Below are 19297 nucleotides of genomic sequence, written 5' to 3' on the forward strand. Positions count from 1 at the left end.
ATCATCGTGTCCAACATCGTCGTCGTCGTCGTTGTTGTCGTCGCCAGCCAGGCTGCTCGCTTGCTGTTGCTGCTGCTGCTGCTGCTGCTGCAGGTTTGACATGAGCGAGCGCATGCCACGCTGGTAGCGCCATGACGCAACGCGCGGTGGGAGGTGGGACATCCCAACACGCTGAACCACGGCCGGCAATGAAGGGGGGGGGGAGTGAGGTGTGAAGGGAGACGGCGGGAAGGTGGGGTGGATGTCATGAATGGGCGGTGATGGTGATGGTGATGGTGATGGTGATGGTGATGGTGGTGGTGGTGGGGACAATGACAAGAGGCGAGTGCAGCACAAACACGCACACACACACACACACGCACACACACGCAGCAGCCACTGCAAGCATCTTCGTGCATGTGTGCCTGCGGGCAAAGAATACCTGCACGAGTTTGGTGGAGAGTTTTCTGACGAGCGTGTTGGCGTTGGTCATCAGGTGATGGCGGTGCACGACAGCAAGAATTCGGTCCGCTGAACAAAAACAAAAATTCCCGCGCGTGTGTTGTCAGTGATGAGCGTGCATGAGTGTGCGTGTGTGTTTGTGTATGCATAAGTATCTGTGCATGTATTTGTGTGTGTGTGGTGATGTATGCATATGTATGGTGTGTGTGTGTGTCTATGTATGCATATGTGTGGTGTGCATGTGTACATGTATGTGTGTGTGTAATTGTGCGTGTACCGTATGGGAGGATGGCTTCGCGCTGTGCAAACTTGAACAGTGCAGGCAAAGCGGTCATCACGCCGACAACAGCCGGATCCCGATCAAGGTCTGGCGGGCGATGGGTGGTGGTGGTGGTGGTGGTGGCGAATGGTAATACGATGAATGTTGAGTGGTGTTCAGTGTGCCATGGCATGGCGGGAACATGCTTTGCAGGCAAACCGCCACAACCATATGTAGCAGTGACAGTGTCACGACTCCGCACCGTCTGTGGATGCGAGCGTGTGTTCACACCACTCGATGAATCCTTCAAGCTCCGTGTGCACCATATCCGGGCGCGAGAAAAACCTTAAGAGGGGCGCAGAGGCAAAAGGAAGGCCGTAGTGTACGACAGTGAGTTGCGCGCGCGCGCGCGCGTGTGTGTGTGTGTGTGTGTGTGTGGATTAGTGAGACAGTGAGAGAACATGATCACATGCGGATAATTGCCAGCGTGCTCGCACCTTCCCGCCGCCTGGGCTGCACCGTCGCGGCCCTTGTCCGGTGAGCCGAGATACGTCTGGTGTCCAGCAATATGGCGGCAGCAGCAGCGATTGAGATGATGATGAACGATGAGCCCATGGGAGGGAGATACGATGGTAACAATAACCATGACCACCAAAAACACACAAATGCACACACGCACGCACTCACTCACGCACACACACACACACACACGCACTCACACACACACACACACACACACACACACACACACACACACAATACAACACATTCAACAGCAACACACAACACGCTGCCTCCATCCCTAACCCCTCTCTCCAAAAGGACGCACGGTGCAGATATGGAGGACGCGCTGCGGAAGCGTTTTCCCGCCCTTTTTCTCGTCAAAGACAGCGATATCAAACGGCAGCAGGCTGATGAGCGCCAGCCACAGGAGGAGGATATAGCGGTGCTGCCAGCGCGCGTGGTCCGTCGTTTCCTCGGCCTCGATGCGCTCCAGCACCAAGATGAGATCCGTTGCCTCGTGCGAGAAGCATCGCATGATGGTCTTGTACCCGCGAACCTTTTGAGGACAGATGCAGCGAGCAGCCGAGCGAGCACAAGAGAGGAGGAGATGGTGAGCGGAGAGGGGAGGGACAAATCAGCGTGTGTAGTGCGTACGTGTGTGCGTGTGTGCGTGTACGCGAGTGAGTGAGTGAGTGAGTGTGTGTGTGTGTGAGTGAGTGAGTGAGTGTGTGTGTGTGTGAGTGAGTGAGTGAGTGTGTGTGTGTGAGTGTGTGTGAGTGAGTGTGTGAGTGTGTGCGCGTGTGAGTGTGTGTGTGTGTGAGTGTGTGTGAGTGAGTGTGTGAGTGTGTGCGTGTACGTGAGTGTGTGTGCGTGTACGTGAGTGTGTGTGAACACTCAACTGAAAACCGTCCCGATCACAGCTGAACAACAAAGCAACGCTATCAGACGCTCACGGAATCGCCCAAGCACATCCACACGTCACCGTCTTTGCACACACTCTCGCGCTCTCTTCAAGTTCGCTTCACACATCACACCGCACCTTTGTGAAGAAGTAGAGGATGCGAAAGATGGCGTCTTCGTGGTCACTGTTGACGCACTTGCCATCCTTGATCATGCCCAACAACGACGATACCATTGGCTCTGCAAGAGAAAATGAACACACAAACGTCATGCATAACACGGGTGCACAAGAGTCGTGAGAAAGAAGCCGCACTTGCAACTTGGAAGCAAACCGCTGCCACTCACATTCAAATGCTGCCACATACGACTACAACGTGTCCACCACACACTGTGCATGCGTTTGCTTCTGACCCAAGTTGGCATCCAGCAGCTGTGGTTGCTCCTGGTACTCTTGTAGCACATCTGTCGCACGCCAGAAACTGTGTGAGAACCAGGAATCGAAAGGAAAGACAGAAGTGCATGTGCAAACACACACACACACACGCAAGTGCACACGCACAAAACACAGTGCAGACGCACACAACACTTACACACACTTACACACACACACACAAACAACAACAACTGCAACACATGCACACCTTCGATCTGAGCCGCCAGAGTTGCAGGTGTCGCGGTCGTGTCTTCCGTGTCATCGTCGCCTTCCTCAAAAGAGGTGAAGCTGCAGAGCCGGTCCACTAAGCCAGCAAGCCGCACTTGCTTCTTCTTCTGCTCATCAGCATCCTCTGGCCTCTCCATCATCAACAACTCCGAACAAGCGAGTGATGTGTGTGTGTTGGCTGGAAATAGCACAACAAGCTGCTGCTGTTTGGTTTGGCGTCGTTACTGAAAAATCTCAATAACATGCAATAAATTTCGGCAGAGCAACAATGATGATGAACGGTTGTTGTGGGTGCTGTGGTCGCGCTGCGCTGGTGAAGCAGTGTCTGCTCGCCCTCAACACGTGGACACCGCGATTGCTTGTGGGATCCTGCCTCGCATACATGGCGCTGGACCGTACACGCTATTCCCTCCTCTTTGTTGCTGGCTCTCTCCTTGATGTCGCCGTCGGCAAGGTTGTGTGTGTGTGTGTGCGTGTGTGTGTGTGTATGTGTGTGCTGTATGCTGTGTTTGTTTGAGCGCCGCGATGTGGGTGTACATGTGTGCGCATACGTGCTGCAGTGTACGTGCGTACGTGCGTGTGCGTGTGTGCGTGTGTGCGTGTGTGCGTGTGTGCGCGTATGTGCTCAGGCCTCCAACTCAACAACAACTTCCTTTTTTGCACAACTTCACCACAGCTTGTCAAGCGTGTTGTGGATGAAGGACGACCAGCAACGTCCAAGAAGCAAACGCGGGGCATGCCCTCCACGCACGCCAACAGTCTCTTCTACTTTGCCGTCTCTACGCACCTCACACTGTACAACGCCTTCAAGTAAGCCACACGCTTTCGCTCACAAGACTAGAAGAGGTTGCGAACAGCGGGCCGACGTTCCTGCGTGCATTGTCTGTATCCACTTGAACACACTGCGTCCCCGCTCCACTCACTCACCTACTCACTCACTCACTCTCGCACTGACTCTCGCGCTCTTGCACTGCTTTGTGCTGTCGTTACAGCAACCCGCCGTCTCGATTACTGCGTGATGCCGTTCCTGCTTTGGGATACGTCTGGGCAGCGAGCGTCGCATACACACGCGTATCGCTCACGGGCGATCACACCCCGCCGCAGGTTGTTGCAGGGGCTGCACTCGGCACCGCGTTTGCCCTTGGCTGGCATCAAATTGCCCTCGCATGACACGGACCGCAGATGCCCTTGCTCATCGCTGTGTGTGTGTGTGTGTGTGTGTGTGTGTATGTGTCTGCCCTCTCTTTCTCTCTCTCCCTCTCTGTCTCTTTGTCTCTCTTTGTCTCTCTCTGTCTCTCTCTCTGTCTCTGTCTCTCTGTCTCTGTCTCTCTCTCTGTCTCTCTCTCTCTCTCTCTCTCTCTCTCTCCCTCTCCCTATCTCTCTCCCTATCTCTCTCTGTTCCTTCGCTCTCTCAATGTTCGCATAGCGCGCTGGTCGCGATCGATGTGGACGCAAACTGTCACATTGAGTGCGTTCAATGAGTCACTAAACGAAACGTATTGACAGCTGAAATGTCCCAAGCACTGAAGATTGACTAGAGCATACACGTGCATGCAGTTTCTACCGGCAGCAACAACAAAACCGCACGCACAGCACAACACAACGGCCACACCAAACGCAATCATTACATGCCTGCCTGTTTCTCCTCTCCCCCCTCACACACGCACGCACACGCACGCACGCACGCACACATACACACACACACACACAAACACTCACACACGCACACACACACACACACACATACACACACACACACAGCTTCGTTCTCTCTGGTCAGGAGTACTCGCCATCAACACCCTTCCTCCTGCAGCAGCTCAGCCAGTTCAGCCATCTCATCATCATCATCGTCACCATCGCCATGACCACCACCACCGCCGCCGCCGCCGTTGTTGGCCTGGGGTCGCTGGTCTGCGGCGTCCAACATCCCTTCCTCCTCCAGCAGAGCCTCTAGCTCCGCCATCTCGCGTGCCTCATCCTCCTCATTCTCATTGTTCTCGTCTCCATCACCACCATGGGTGGTGCTGGTCACTGCCCCTACATCTTCCTTTGCCTCTTCCTCCTCCTTGCTGTCTTCTTCGCCCTTCATCCCTTCCTCGTGTCCCTCTCTTTCCTCGTCCTCGTCCTGCTGCTGCTGCTGTGTTGTCTCACCACCGCCATCCACAGCAACGGAGACAGCATCATCCATCGTATCCTCAGCGCGCCCATCCTCCACCTCCTGTACAGTTGCCAACCGCCCACCTGCCGAAGACGATGACAACGACTGCTGCGAATGCTGCGAATGCTGCTGCTGTGTATCGGCATCATTGCCAGGCGTCATTGTGTCGTTGGACGCATGCGTGTCTGTCACTCCATGTCCGCCTTTACCTCCATCACTCGCTCCGTCCAATGCCGATGACGATGATGTTGATGACGACGGTGATGATGATGATGATGATGATGCCATTGAGTGCTGAGCAGCGGTGCGGCGCGCGGCCTCATGCGCAGAGAGCAAACTCCCACGACCACGACTGCGACCACCATCGCTGCCACCATCACGAGTGGGGCGTGTGTTGCCTGGCTGTGCACCTGCACTCACACTGCGGTGCAAGAGGTCCAGCAGAGCAACCGCTGTATCTGCTGCTTCCTCCACTGTGTCAGCAGCCAGCACCTGGCCCTGCAGTCCCATCAGCGTGTCTGACAGCACGGCGGCGCGCGTGGGCTCCACGTTGAAAGAGAGCGACAAGCGGTGCGGGTCAAGCGGCTGGCCAGCGCGGTCAGCGTGCAGCGTGTGCAGTCGCGGTCGCCTTTCTTGCTGCTGCTGCTGCTGCTGCTGATTGTGGTTGTGAGGGCGAAGCTGCACATCATCCGCGGTGATGGTGGCGCTGGGACTGGTGTCGGGTGCATTGTTGTGCTCGGCTGTAGGTGCACTTGCTGCATCACTCTCACTGTCACTTTCGCGCGTCTCTTGCTGGTGCGGTGTGGCAGCAGTAACGCTCACAGGTACCACGCCTTCATCACCATCGTCGCCATTTCGAAGCGTAATCTGTTCATCACCACCATCACCATCACCATCACCATCACCAACAGCATCACCAACAGCGTGTTCCAGCTGCTGTTGCCTGCTGGCCACCTGACGTCCCTCCTCCTCTTCGCGCTGCTGCTGCTTCCGCCGCCGCCCAATTTCCTCCAACGCATCGTAGAACCCGTCCAGCATGACCGAGTGCAGCAGCACGTCAGACACCCTGCGAATGCGGTCGTAGTGCGGGTGGTCGTGCACGGCGCCCACAGCCGCGCTACTGCTGCGTGCTGATGCGTCGTGTCCTGTCGTCGACGATGTTGCTGTTGTTGATGACGTGGCTGTTGGCATCACAAACAGTGGCTGCCCATAATCCACCACCACCTCCTCCTCCTTCTCAATGCCCTGCTCATCTTCCTCCCTGGGCCCATCACCATAACCGCCATCGCTGCCACCACTGCCACCTTCCTGCTTGTTGTCCTTCTTCTTGCCTGATCGTGGCTCGAACATCGACAAACGCACACGCAGACTGCTGCGCTTTTTCCGCCGGCGGTGGTGCGGGTGCTCGTGGCGATGGTGATCAACACCACCATCATCGTCGTCACCGCCAACGTCATCATCATCATCATCGTCATCGTCATCACCAACGTGTGGCACATCGCTGATGTTGAGTGGCTGTTGTGCCATGGAGCGCAGCGTGTAATCGCGAGCACGCAGACTCGCAAGCCGCGGCCTATCCAATTCACCACCATCACCATCACCTTCATCATCACCATCACCATCACCATCACCATCACCATCAACATCATGGTGATCTTCATCGCCACTGGCGGGCATGGCATCTGCTGTTGATCCCCGTCGAGAGCGTCTCAACCGCCCAACAATCGACCACCGTCGCTTCCCATCACCACCGCGTCCGCTACTTGCACCCGACACCTCCTCGCCCGCACCCGCTGGTGTGCGCTGGCGCTTGTCACGCGTGTCATCCGCAGCAACAAACGACCCATCATGCGCGCGTGCGTGTGTTGGGCTGTGTTGGGTGGCACCAGGGTGCGCTGTGGGCGGTGGCGATGCCTGCCCCGGCGTGTACACGGTCGCTGGCGCATCTGGCAGTGGCGTTGGCGGCACGAGCGGGATGTGGGGCTCCACGTGACGCGGTGTGAAGAGCGCCGATACGGTGAGCCCTGGCTGCGAATACGACGGTGCTGGGCTCGGCTGGTACATGCTGGTGCTGTTGTGCATGCGAGACGAGGCGCCGCGCGGTGTCGCCGGGTAGGGGTGGCCCCACCGCATGCTGGGGCCCGTGGTGCTCAGCAGGTCTCCAAAGTGCGATGAAGACATCCCTGTCACGTTGGCGCTCGCACCAACACGGCCAACACCACCATCACCATCGCCATCGCCATCACCATCACCATCGGTTTGTGTCTCGTCAGGCTGAAGAGCGCTGTCAACAACACCCGCCAGCAGCCACAAGTCCCGCTCATCATCACCACCACCATGACCGCTGCCGCTGCCTCTGCTGCCATGGTGGGCGTGCTGCTGATCGGACGGCACCTGTCCCAGGAGCGGCTGTGGCACCATGAACGATGAGGCAGGCACGCCATCCACACGCACCGTTCGCTGCACATACACGCTGCTGCGGCTGCTGCTGGCGTTGCTGGCGCTGCTGTGGCGGTTGGCGGTGACGCTGGAGTGGGGGCGGTGGTGGCTGGACGGACCGCTCTTCCGCATCAACACGGCAGGGGCCATCTCCTGATGGCGGTGAAGGGAGGCGAGGAAGGGAAAGGAGGTGAGGTGGTGGTAGTGGTGGTAGTGATCAGAGCATGGCGTGGTAAGACGTGCAACAGCAGCGAATGCATGAAAGAAAACGCACATTCACACAAGCAAGTGCACACATGATCACAGTTGCATACACAGCGTGCAAGCCTCAGCACCGGAACGTACCACGTCTTCAATGTCCTTGACCCAAAAGTGGTTGCGGTTGTGCGCGTGCATGTGATCCATGTCCAGTGTCTCCGCAAGCGGGTCTGTGGTCTTCACAGATATGACCTGCACTGCCCCCATCGCATTGCGCCGGCGAGACACAAGCGCCACTGCACACACACACATACACACACACATACACGCACATATACAGGGTTGGAGCGTAGTGGATGGCGACCACAGGACAACTTTGAGTTTGCTCATCGAGGCTGCGTGTCAACCAAACACCGCCACAATAACCACACGCAAGTGCGCAAGCGCGCGCACACACACAATAAATGAACACACAAACAAACACACAAACAAACACACAAACAAACAAACACACAAACAAACAAACACACAAACAAACAAACAAACAAACACACAAACAAACACACAAACAAACAAACACACACACAAACAAACAAACAAACAAACAAACAAACGCACGCCAGCACGACAGCAGTCACTCACAGATGAGGACGACGAAGATGAAGAGCGCGGCAATACAGACGCCGACAATACCGCCAGCACCAATGGCATCCCGTGATGCAGAGGTGGCCGTGGGCGGTGTCGCCACAACCGTTCCGTTGGCGGTTGTCGTTGTTGTCGTGGTCGTGGTGGCTGGTGGTTGTAGTGTCGCAAGTTGAAGTGGGTTAAGGATGTGAGGGAACGTGTAAAGGGCGGCATGGAAGCGGCAATACAATGCTAGCAAGCGTACCACCACCCACACCCACAATGGTTATCTCACAACGAAGCACGCTAACACAAAGCACACCACAACAACACAATATAATACAATACCACAATACTACGACACGCCACAGCACACCACAGCCGTCATCACAAAACACAAGCGCACTTGTTGACGGGAGGCGGAGTGTGGCTGCAGCTGTGACGGTTCCTCGTGGCGTGACGGCATCAACAGTGGCGGTGATGGGGCGACCAGTCGGCAGCACGCCGACAGCCGTGCCCGTGTCCTGTGCGCCAGTGGTGTTGGGCATTTGGAGGGTGAGGAGCGATGTTAACAAAGGGGCGTTGAAAGTTGCATGGAGTGCGGCAGCTGCAAACTTGTTGATTGCCATCATGCAAAACGCACACCCACACGCACACCCACACGCAAATGCACAGCGACGCAGACACACACACATACATCACATGCGCACAAGATATCACACATACACACAAACACGTCACATGCACACAAACGCATGATTTCGGACCATGGTGATGATTGGTTGTTCAAGTTGCTCTGATAGGGAAAACCGGTAGAAATTGAGCGGAGAGAAGAGGGAGAACACGCCCGTCCAGTCGCAGCTCAGCGTCTGAGGGCCCGTCATCTGCGGTCGTGGTGTTGGTAGCGTGGTGGTGTTGGCAGCGCGCGTGTGTGTGTGTGCTTGGATTGTGAGTTTTGAGCAATGAGGACACAGGTGTCTGAGATAGAGACATACACAGGTGCGTGGAAATACACGCACACACATGCACAAACACACACGTGCACAATCTCTCTCCAATCCCCTCGATACAAGCAAACACCACACCATTCACGATACCTGGCACACGAGAGGGGTGGTTGTGACTGCGGGTGCTGCTGTGGGTGTGATGAGGGGGACAGTCTTGACGTCTGTGCACATTGGGCCATCACTCGGCTGACACATGACCGTGTACGACGACGCCCAGGGACTGGACACATGAACAGGTGTGAAGCAAATGTGTATTGATGTGTGTATGTGTGTATGTGTGTGTGTGTGTGTGTGTGTGTGTGTGTGTGTGTCAAGGTTGATGAGCGCATGGAATGAGGATTCTACGTTCCGCCAGGCAGGAGGCAACAACAACAACACACACATACACGTACGCAACAACACACACATACATGTACGCACCCACCCACACATACATGTACGCACCCGCCCACACACAAACACACACGTACACGTCAGCAGACCCCACCTGGCTGTCGGCCCGGCGGCGGTTGCGTACACGACGCGGGCGCGGTGATGTGTAAACGGCACAACGACGCTGTTGTTCACCTGCGCATATGTGGCGGAGAGCGGAAGCGGAAACGCATAGCGCACAGCACCAGCAGGCGCACCAGACACCACCGCCCGCCGCACGACCCTCACGTCACCATCTCCATCACTATCACCAGCACCACCAGCATTACCAAAGCTATCATCGTCACCCCTGCTCCGGCGTCTCCTGGCGCTGCTGGCGCTGCCGCTGCCGCTGGTGGTGGAGCCAAAGCAGTCTGTGTTTATCGTCGTGCACACGTCCACTTCAAGCCAAAGGGATGTCAGGGCACCGTTTGCATTCGAAGGGGCGGACCACGCGAGCGCAAACCCACGCGCACGGACAGCGTCAATCACGGGCGCAGAAATGCCTGCAGGCACGCCCTCAAGCGTCGTCGCCGTCACCAGCGGGCTGCGCGTGCAACCAGCGGAGGAGCACGCCGCAACACTGAACTTGTACGAGGTGGCGGGCGTGAGCGAGCGCGATGTGTACGCAAACACAGTCCCTGGCAGCGTGCGTGTAAGGGCACCGTCACGATACACTTCAAAGTACAGCGAACTGGGCGGCGAGTTGAGCTTGAGAGGAAGGTCCCAGGCGAGCAGCACGCTCGTGTTGCTGAGGACGGTAGCAGCGGGAATGCCAACGCCCGATGGTGGCGATGACAATGTTTCGGCAAGGAAGGCGGCACCAGACGTGCGGCCACCGCGTGTGCGAGCAGCAACAACAACCGTGTAGGCGCTTGCGGGTTGCAAATCTGTTACGGACAGCGTGCGAGTGGACAGGCCGTCCACCTCCAGCGTGCCAATCTCCGATGAAGAGGACGCCCCTTCCAGCAGGCCCGGCCCCGTGACGCTGACGTCATAAAGGACAGCGCTGCACCGCGTGTACTCTGGCACGGGCCATGCAAGGTTCAGGGAGGTTGCAGTGCGCGAAGCAACACGCGCCACGACAGCCGTAGGGGCGCCACAGGGGGTGGAGAAGCGGAGTACAGGGCCGGACGCGCACCCAACGCTGTTGCACGCCTCCACAAACGCCGAAAACGCCGTGTCATACAAAAGCGGAACGTCCACGCACAGCTGCGTCTGCGCATTCACAACATCGCCGTTGACGTGCAGATGGTACGCCGCAATGGCACCTTTCGTGTCCAGCGGCGTTGACCAGCACACGCGCGCGCGAACATCCGCATCCCTCAGGGCCAGCTCGACTGAAGGCAACGCCACGCCCTCAGGTGCACCCGGCCGCGTGCGCACAGCTGGCGACAGCACGGTCGCGGAGCCGCCAGCCGTGATGAACGTCAGCGAGTACACGTACGTAACGCCGGGGGTGATGGCGCGGTCCACATAGTCAAGCTGCGACGCGTCGTCCAGATCAAGCAATACGCTGCCGTTGCGTGCAAGCACGTAGCGCACGGCATCGGCGTTGGGCTGTGTTGGAGGACTCCAGGACACGCGCACGACCGTCGTGCTGACAACGACGGCGGCGAGCGGCAGCAGGCCGGACGGCGCATCCGGTGCTGTCCGGAATTCAAAGGTCCGCGATGGTCCACACAGAACAGCGGGCTGAAGAGGCGAACCCTCGCTATCACCGCTGCCGTTCTCACCAGCACACGTGCTGGGAACACACGCTCGCGCAGTCACACGGTGATATGTGTTGCTTGCAAGCAACGTCAGGTTCAAACGGCGCGTATTCGAACCAGATTGCGACACCACTACTTCCCCCTCCTGTGCGTCAACATCGCTGCCGCCACTGCTGCTGCCAGTGGAGCTCAACGCGTGCACGGTGACGTTGTACGTGACGGCCCCCGCTGGCCCGTTGACGGCCGGAGGAACGGTCCACCACACCACTGCCGATGTTGCAGCGGCAGCGGTGCCGGCCAGTGCCACGTCCCCTGGCGCTGCTGGCGCTGCGGAGCACGTGCGTGCCTGGGACCACACGGACGCCGTCATGCCCGCGCCATTTGTCACGAGCGCGCGGTACTCGTACAGCGTGTATGGCTGCAGGCCCTCATCGTCAACCACGCTGCCGGGCGCGGGGCTGGTCCAGATGGTGGTGGGCTGGAGTGGTGTTGCGTCATCGCCGACAACGCGACGGCGCTGGATCGCGTATTGCGTAATCTGCCCGTTTGGAATGCCCGGGATGGACACGGACGCTTCGATGGATCCACTGGAGAGGACGGTGAGCTGCGGCGCAGATGTGCCTGCAGGCAACGCCTGCGACGTCACGGCACGTGTTGCTTGGGGGATGAGGCCCTGGGCACTGCCGGACGGGTCTTCATGCATGGCTACGGCTGTGCCAACCGAGTTGACAACCACAACTGTGTAGAAGTACTGCGAAAACGGAAGCAACCCCTCGTCCACGAAGGACAGCTGTGACCCTTCGTTGACGAGCGTGCCCAGGTGGGCGGTGCTGTTGGGGGCGGTGCCCACGCTGCGGTAGAGGCGGTAGGAGACGGCTGCATCGTTGCGGCGACCAGGCTCGTCCCACGCCAGGCCGATGCTGCTGTCGGTGACAACGGTGAGGATGGCGACGGGCGGAAACTGCGGGGCGGCAGGGAGCGTGCGCACAGGAAACGGCAAAGACACGGGCGCCGATGGGCCAGCCTCGTTCACAACCTTGTACGCGTACGTGTACAGCGTGTACGGCAGCGCCGTGGTGTCGTTGAACGACGGCACTGCTGGCTCCGCAATCACGGCTCCATCCCGCTCCACGACATACCCGGCCACTTGCCCGTTGGGACGCGTCGGTGGGGACCACGACATGGCAACATAGGTCGTGCCAATGCCATCCACGCCAAGCGGCGCCAGCGCCGTGGCAGGGGCGGCCAGCGTGCGCGCAGCAATCGCGCGTGACGTGCACCCTGCGCGCGTGCATGCTGCGAAAGTGATGACGACCAGCTCGTACGGCTGCAAGTTGGCGATGGTGGTGGTCATGGTTGTCCGCGCCGCAGCAACATCAACACGTGCGCGGCCCTCGACCGAAACGCTGTAGAAAAGGATAGGCCCATTTCGCTCCTGCTCCGGCGTGACCCCCCATGACAGTTGCAGCGACGTTTGGGTGGGCGTCACGTCCACGTCGCCAGCACTGGGCGGTGGCGCTTGCCGCGTGGTTGTCATGATGCGAGGCGAGGCGGAACACAGCATGGTGGTTGTGGTGGTTGGTGATGATGCTGTTGTCGAGGGTGTTGAAGGTGTGGGTGTGGGGGTCGATGAGGCTGTTGTCGGTGTGTTGGTTGCGTTTTGGGTTGTGGTGCCTGGCGCTGGTGCTGCTGTTGTGGGACTGCTTGGAGGCGTTGTGGCGCCTGTTGTTGACTGTGGGTCCTGCGCTGGCAGGTTCGCACACGCCTCAACCCACACGTTGTACTGCGTGAACGGCACGAGATCCGTGATTGACACGAGCGAGGGCAGGGATGGCGCCCACAGCACGTGTGCCGCGTTGCTGCTGGCTGTGAAAGCAGCTGACACATCTGGAAACGACACGGGAGCGCGCACCACCTCATCGACTGACGACGATGCTGACGAGGAGGAGGGAGGGGCGATGAGAAGGGTGTACGTGATGTTGGGCGCATGCTCGCGAAGGGCACGGTGCACATGCACTTGCACACTTGTGCTCGTGGTGTCCACCAGCACTGGCGGCAGCACGCCGTCGGGCGATGACGGCCGTGTTGCCAACCATGATGACGATTGCAGTGGTGGTGATGACGCCTCGCCACCAGCGCCGATAACTCGAAGCACGGCACTGAAGCGCGCAGCCGGCAGTAGGCCAGCCACGGTCACGTCAACCGCTTGCATCTCACCACCGCCATCACTGATGGTGTGGGTTGTGCGGTGTACGCGGGAGCGGGTGTATGGTGGGCATGCAGAGTTGACGTGCTGCCGCCCCTCTGATGCCAGCGCCGCGCTCACACCACTGATCATTGACGATGGTGATGATGATGAACGGGCTGTGGGGTCGTAAATGCTGCACGTGGTGCTGCTCAGATCAAACCCACACGTGCCGCAAGCTGATGTTGTTGCTGTTGGCGTCAGTGGTGTTGCGCTTGCGTCGCATGTGACCACGGGCAGGGCGCAAGTCAGCTGGGGTGCTGTCGTGGCGGCGGCGGTGGTGGTGGTGTCGGGGAGCGTTGACGCGCACGTGTATGCGGATGTGTCAATGGGCAGGCCCGCGCAGCAGCCCGCATTCGCAACTGATGATGCTGACAGCACGGTGTTGAGTGCGGTCGTGTTGTACAGCAGGTGGCCGTCAGAAGAACTGCCGCCAAATTCAAACGGGTTTGCAGCCACATCGCCATCGGCGCCAGCAGCAAGCGCAGGCGACACGGGGCAGCACAGACCAACACCACCACCACCACCACTGCTGCTGCTGTTTGTGGTGGTGGTGGTGGTGGTGGTGAACACGTCCACACCGCAACACGCCTCGCTGTTGTCTGCGTTCAACTGACGCCCAACGCCGGCACAGCACGTCTGCGATGAGGGGATGACGGTTGCACCGCAGCACTTGCGATTGGCAGCGGCATCGTACAACACACCGTCACAGCACATGTGCGCATCCGTGTCGTAGTACCCCTGAGCACCACAGCACGCGTCGCCCTCCGTCAGCACGCCGTCGCAGCATAGCGCGCCCTCGCTCGCAAACACGTGCTCTCCGCCACAGCACACGTATCCCCCACGCCGGGGCGACCACTTGTCACCGCAGCACTCGAAGGGAGGCAGGGCTGGGTCCTGCTCCGTGCTCACGTATGCACTGCCGCAGCACGTGTGGTTGTCCGCGCGTGGGTGAAGTGCGGTGTTGCCGCAGCACACGTGCGTGGCGGGGTTGTAGCATGCATTCCCACACACCTCCTCGTCGCTGGTACAGGTGATGAACGAGCAGCCAACGGGGTCTGCCTGCACGCAGCCGTGCATCTGCTCAAGCACGAGCTCGTATGCGAGCACAGGTCCGTTGGGAACGAGGGGCGGTTTGACGCGAAACGTGAGCGATGTGTTGCTTGCAAGCACGAGCGTTGGCGGCAACACGCCCTCTGGGGCCGCCGGCAGAGTTGTGGCAATCGCGCCGGCAGGAGGGGACGCGCACCCAGCCGTGGTGCATGCGGCAACAGACACGTTGTACATGGTGGCGGGTGCCAGCCCCGTGATTGTCGTGCCTGCAAGCACGCCGCTGCTGACGTCCGTGTAGATGATCCCGTCCAACCACACGCGAAATGCGACAATTTCGCCATTTGGGCGGAGCGGGAGCGGGGTGTTGGTAATGGTGATGGCACGTGCCTGTGGCTGCAGGAGAGGCGGTGTCTGTTCTGTCGGCAGCGCGGCCGCTGTTACTGTCGTCTCATCTGCAAACACGACGGACGAATTGAACGCTCCGTTGTCCACCGCCACGCCAAACACATACACGCTCGCAGGTAGAAGCTGCCCGATGGTGAGTGAGGACGGCGCAGCATTCGTCTCCGCCACCAACACCGCCGTTGCTGTTGCTCTTGATGTTGGTGGTGCTGTTGTGGATGCTGGTGTTGCTACCGATGCTGTCGTGGTGGTGGGAGAGGCAGTGGTGCTGTCACCATCGCCGCTATCTTCACCAGTTGTGGTTGCGCTGGACGAGAGGAGACGGGCGTAGATGCGATATGTGGCTGCAGGGCCGTTGAGCGAGCGAGCAGGCGCAATGGCCAGTGTCACTGTGGTTGCCGTGGTGGCAATGGTTGTGGGCTGCACCACGCCTGCTGGTGGTGCTGGCAGCGTGGTGAAGGAGACCAGCCGTGCTTGTGTTGTGCCCGCGCTGTTTCGCACGGCCAATTGCACGTGGTATTGGGTGTATGGGCGCAGCGTGGCCAGAGCAAGCTGGCGCTGCTGCTGATCCAGGCCACGCACGTCTGCAACCGTGTGCGACGCGTTGTTCGCAGGGACAACGATGATGTCGTACACAACAGAGGCTGCGTTGAGCTCGCCAGGCTCCTGCCACGTCAGCACCGCCCCCGTTGCGGTGATGGCGCTGACAGTCGGTGGCGAAACGAAACGCGGCGGCGCCGCTGGTGTGCGAATGGAGAGGACGGTGCCTGTTCGCGACCCAAACTCGTTTGAAACGCGCAGGAAGCAGTGGTAGGTTGCGTAAGGGGTGAGGTCGTTGAGGACGACCGTTCCGCTGGCATCGGCGGTGGTGTGCACACGCATAAACGTCACGTTGCCCAGGCCAGACGGGTGCACGGACGGTGACGACGACGATGATGATGAATCAGCGGTGGTAGCTGTGGTGGCTGTGGTGGCTGTGGGGGTTGTTGTGGTTGATGTGGTTGATGTCGTGATTGTGAGTTGGGCTGCGTCTGGGTAGGACGTGAGAGCGGCGAGAGGGAACAAGTACAGCTCTGTGATGGTGCCCACAAACGGCAGTGCGAGGCCAGCAGGGGTTGGCTGGCCGCCAATCACAAACGAGCACGCCTGCGTCTGGGGAAGGCAGTCTGTGATGCATGCTGAGGGCATGGCGCGGGTGACGCGCTGTGAACCATCGACAGAGAGCGAAACAGCGCCGCTGTCAATGGACAGGAGCACGCGGTGCACGCGCTGGTCGGCGAGCTGAAACGGGAAAGTGGCGGACAGCAGGTCCGATGTTCCACACGGGCGGTAGTAAAACACGAGCGCGTTTGCAGACGAGAGGGACGCCAGGCTGTGGTGGTGGGGAGGGGTCAAGGTGTGGGGAGAAGGTGTCAGAGAGGAAGGGGCGTGGTGTGTTAGGTTTGGTGGACAGTGCAGAAATTAGCACGCCAGCACAAGCAAGAACGAGCCACACACACACACACACACACACACACACACACACACACACACACACACACACACACACACACACACACACACACACACACGTACGCGTAGAGGATGTCTGCGTCTGCGTTGCGCTTGAGGAAGATGAAGCTGTTGCTCGTTGACGCCTGCAGCAGCGTCGTGGCGACCGTGAACGTGGTGCTGATGGATGGCAGTGGCGATGACGTGTAGCTCGTCTGCCCGTTGAACGTGATGAACCCGTTGGAGGGGCTGTCCGGCGGTGCTGGCGTCAGGCGTGACGCATCAATGGCGTTGAAGGCAATGCGTGTCGCTCCGTTGCGCGGTGACGACGGCGACGGCACTGCCGGGATGGCCAGAGGTGGCGGGTCCAACACATCCAGCCGTGCCATCGGCAGCGCTGTCGTAGATGCGTGTGTGTGTTTGCGTGCGTGTGTGTGTGTGTGTGCGTGTGTGTGTGTGTGTGTGTGTGTGTGTGTGTGCGTACGTGTGTGTGTATGTGTGTGTTTGTATGTGTGTGTGTGTGTGTGCGTGTGTGTATGTGATGATGAAAAGGCGTGAGTACAGAAGGTGAGTTGCAAGTTCATAGGCAAGTGGAAGATACAGTGTCTGCACGAGGGCGAACAAGTGAACAGGCACGCACGACACAAACACACACACACACACACACACACACACACACACACACAACTCCCCCACGTGCCCCCTCCCTGGCTTACATGATGGATATGTAGCGGGGTTGAGGTCGCCAGCACACCACACGGCGTAATCAACGGTGTCAGCATTGGGCGCGGTCACTTGCGTCCACGTGAACACGAGGCGCCGTGCCTCAATGCCGACAGGAACAAGATCGCGCATGCCATATGGGGGCAGGGGACCCGTGACGATGGTGGCGGGGAGCGGCGTTGTGCGGTGAATCGCCCGGAAGGTGAAGAGGGAGGGGGACGCGAGCGTGGTGTTGTCCGCTGCAATGGCGGTGGTTGCGGTTGATTGCAGCAGGTGCCGCTGCGTCAACAACGCAGCCACGTCTTGTGGTGGGATGGCCATGGCGATGGTGGAGGCAAGTCCAAGCGACGAAGATGGCACGCGCAGCGGGTATGTGACAGCACCAGCGGCAGTGCTGCTGCTGCTGCTGCCAGTGTCACTGCTGTCGCCGCTTCCACTGTTCTCTGTCGTGCCTGCAAGCAAGACAAGCTGCGTTGGCTGCAGTGCCACGGGCGGGAGAGGGCGGTTGAACTCGAGTGTGCACGCTCCCGCATCCAAGTCCACGCTGAACGACAGGAGACGCAGGTCACACGCAACGCCGTGCGCAAAGGCACGCGTGCTCCCTGAATTCAGGGTGGCTTGCAGGGAGAGGAACACGTGCGTTGGCGCGGACACGCCGTTGGTGAGGGCGTTGGTGGCGATGGTTGGCGTGGCGCTGCCCAGGGCAACGGCGGCAACAACAGCGCCCATACTTGACTGCAGCTGCTGCATCAGGCTGACGGTCTGTGCGGTTACGGGCGAGTTTGACGATACGAGCAGCACGACCACGGGCGTGTACTCGGGGCTGGTGCGCTCGCGTGCGGGGAGGAGCCCGTTCAGCAACAGCGCCAGCGCATAGTGCAGCTTTGACGTCGGCGTGCCAACAAACGGTGTGTTCAGGATGGCCGCAGTCACATCGTCGGTGGTGGTGTGCTGCGCAAAGTCGAACATAAGTCGGGCAGAGCTTCCAGTTGCATAAACAAACGCCACCCTTGTGTGTGTGTGTGTGAGTGAGAGAGTGAGTGCGAGTGTGTGTGTGTATGTGCGTGTGTGTGTGTGTGTGTGTGAGTGAGTGAATGAGAGAGTGAGTGAGTGAGTGAGTGAGTGAGTGAGTGAGTGAGTGAGTGAGTGAGTGAGTGTGTGTTCACGTGTGAGAGAGTGAGTGAGTGAGTGAGTGAGTGAGTGAGTGAGTGTGTGTTCACGTGTGAGAGAGTGAGTGTTGTGTGTGTGTGTGTTCGTTGGCTGAAAGAAAGCGTGAAGGCACACGTGAGAGCACAGACGACAGGAGCATGCACGGGCAGGAAACTCGTATCGTTTCAGGCGTCGAGCGCATTTCCAGCACGTGCACACACAAGAGAAGGCGGCTGCGCGCAGAACGTACCTTGATCGCTGGGGTCCGATATCAAAGGCGCGGGTGATGGTGGCAGCGGCCTGTAGCGCTTCGTCGTGCTGCGACAAGAGGGCAACATGGCCATCAAGCACAAAGACGACATCGTGGCGTGCAACGTCGCACGGCGCCAGGTCCTGTGCTACTGCCGCTGTTGTGCTTGCGTGCCACAGTAGCGTGCACGATAGCAGTGCCACGAAAGCACAGGCCACGACAGCAAGGGAGCGCGGCACGCGTCGCAATGCCACTCGCCTGTTGCGGGCCATGTTACTCCGGCACCACCACTCCGTGGCAGTGCTGTTGGAGGGGAGGTGGTTGTTGTGGCCCTTTCGCGTTTGTGCGTAATTGTGATGTGCGTCGTTGTTCGTGGTCTCGTGCAGTGTCTGGGGGCACCGTTATGTCACAACACCGCGACAGCGTTCGTATTTGTGTGGGATGGAAGGGGCAGCTGGCAAAGCATCAGAACAAAAGGTGCAACGCCTGAGCTATGAGTACGACGATCCTCCAAACGCAAGAGCGAGGTCGATGGATGTGTGAAGATGAGGATGGATGCGTGGAGGTGTGAGGATGGATGCCACACCCACACACCACGCAAACCCCCAGGTCAAGCGAGCAGCAGTTTACCTCCTTCCGCTGAGGGAACGATGATGGTTGTAGAGAAATG

At 59.1% G+C, this 19297-nt stretch overlaps 3 protein-coding genes across 3 annotated transcripts in view; 1 reads left to right on the plus strand and 2 right to left on the minus strand.

Moving 5' to 3' along the window:
• PTSG_09052 (uncharacterized protein) overlaps positions 1 to 2983 on the minus strand; it is an 11148-nt gene extending 8165 nt beyond the window's left edge. Inside the window, exons 1-9 of the mRNA XM_004989795.1 lie at positions 2746 to 2983; positions 2516 to 2566; positions 2244 to 2344; positions 1530 to 1760; positions 1198 to 1253; positions 963 to 1045; positions 719 to 808; positions 422 to 510; positions 1 to 171 (exon numbers count right to left, since the gene is read on the minus strand). The exon at positions 1 to 171 is cut by the window's left edge and continues 113 nt beyond it. Of these exons, the coding sequence (XP_004989852.1) occupies positions 1 to 171; positions 422 to 510; positions 719 to 808; positions 963 to 1045; positions 1198 to 1253; positions 1530 to 1760; positions 2244 to 2344; positions 2516 to 2566; positions 2746 to 2905 (1032 nt within the window). The 5' untranslated portion in view covers positions 2906 to 2983. The remainder of the gene's footprint in view (positions 172 to 421; positions 511 to 718; positions 809 to 962; positions 1046 to 1197; positions 1254 to 1529; positions 1761 to 2243; positions 2345 to 2515; positions 2567 to 2745) is intronic.
• Positions 2984 to 3033: 50 nt separating this feature from the next.
• PTSG_09053 (uncharacterized protein) lies at positions 3034 to 3935 on the plus strand (the record flags this gene model as incomplete). The annotated part of the gene is made up of 3 exons (XM_004989796.1): positions 3034 to 3219; positions 3442 to 3575; positions 3758 to 3935. 3 exons carry the CDS (start codon positions 3034 to 3036, stop codon positions 3933 to 3935), a joined length of 498 nt encoding a protein of 165 aa, XP_004989853.1.
• A 275-nt stretch (positions 3936 to 4210) lies between these two features.
• On the minus strand, positions 4211 to 19280 carry PTSG_09054 (uncharacterized protein). Its single transcript, XM_004989797.1, has 11 exons — positions 19258 to 19280; positions 18628 to 19081; positions 17222 to 18237; positions 16590 to 16902; positions 9679 to 16386; positions 9282 to 9411; positions 8952 to 9068; positions 8591 to 8708; positions 8203 to 8352; positions 7708 to 7856; positions 4211 to 7515 (listed from the first exon to the last, which is right to left on the minus strand). The coding sequence occupies exons 2-11, from the start codon at positions 18897 to 18899 to the stop codon at positions 4558 to 4560; spliced, it is 11931 nt and encodes a 3976-aa protein (XP_004989854.1). The 5' UTR covers positions 18900 to 19081; positions 19258 to 19280; the 3' UTR covers positions 4211 to 4557.
• Positions 19281 to 19297: the final 17 nt, after the last annotated feature.

The sequence above is a fragment of the Salpingoeca rosetta genome (assembly GCF_000188695.1).
Source record: "Salpingoeca rosetta unplaced genomic scaffold supercont1.27, whole genome shotgun sequence".
Lineage (NCBI taxonomy): Eukaryota > Choanoflagellata > Craspedida > Salpingoecidae > Salpingoeca > Salpingoeca rosetta.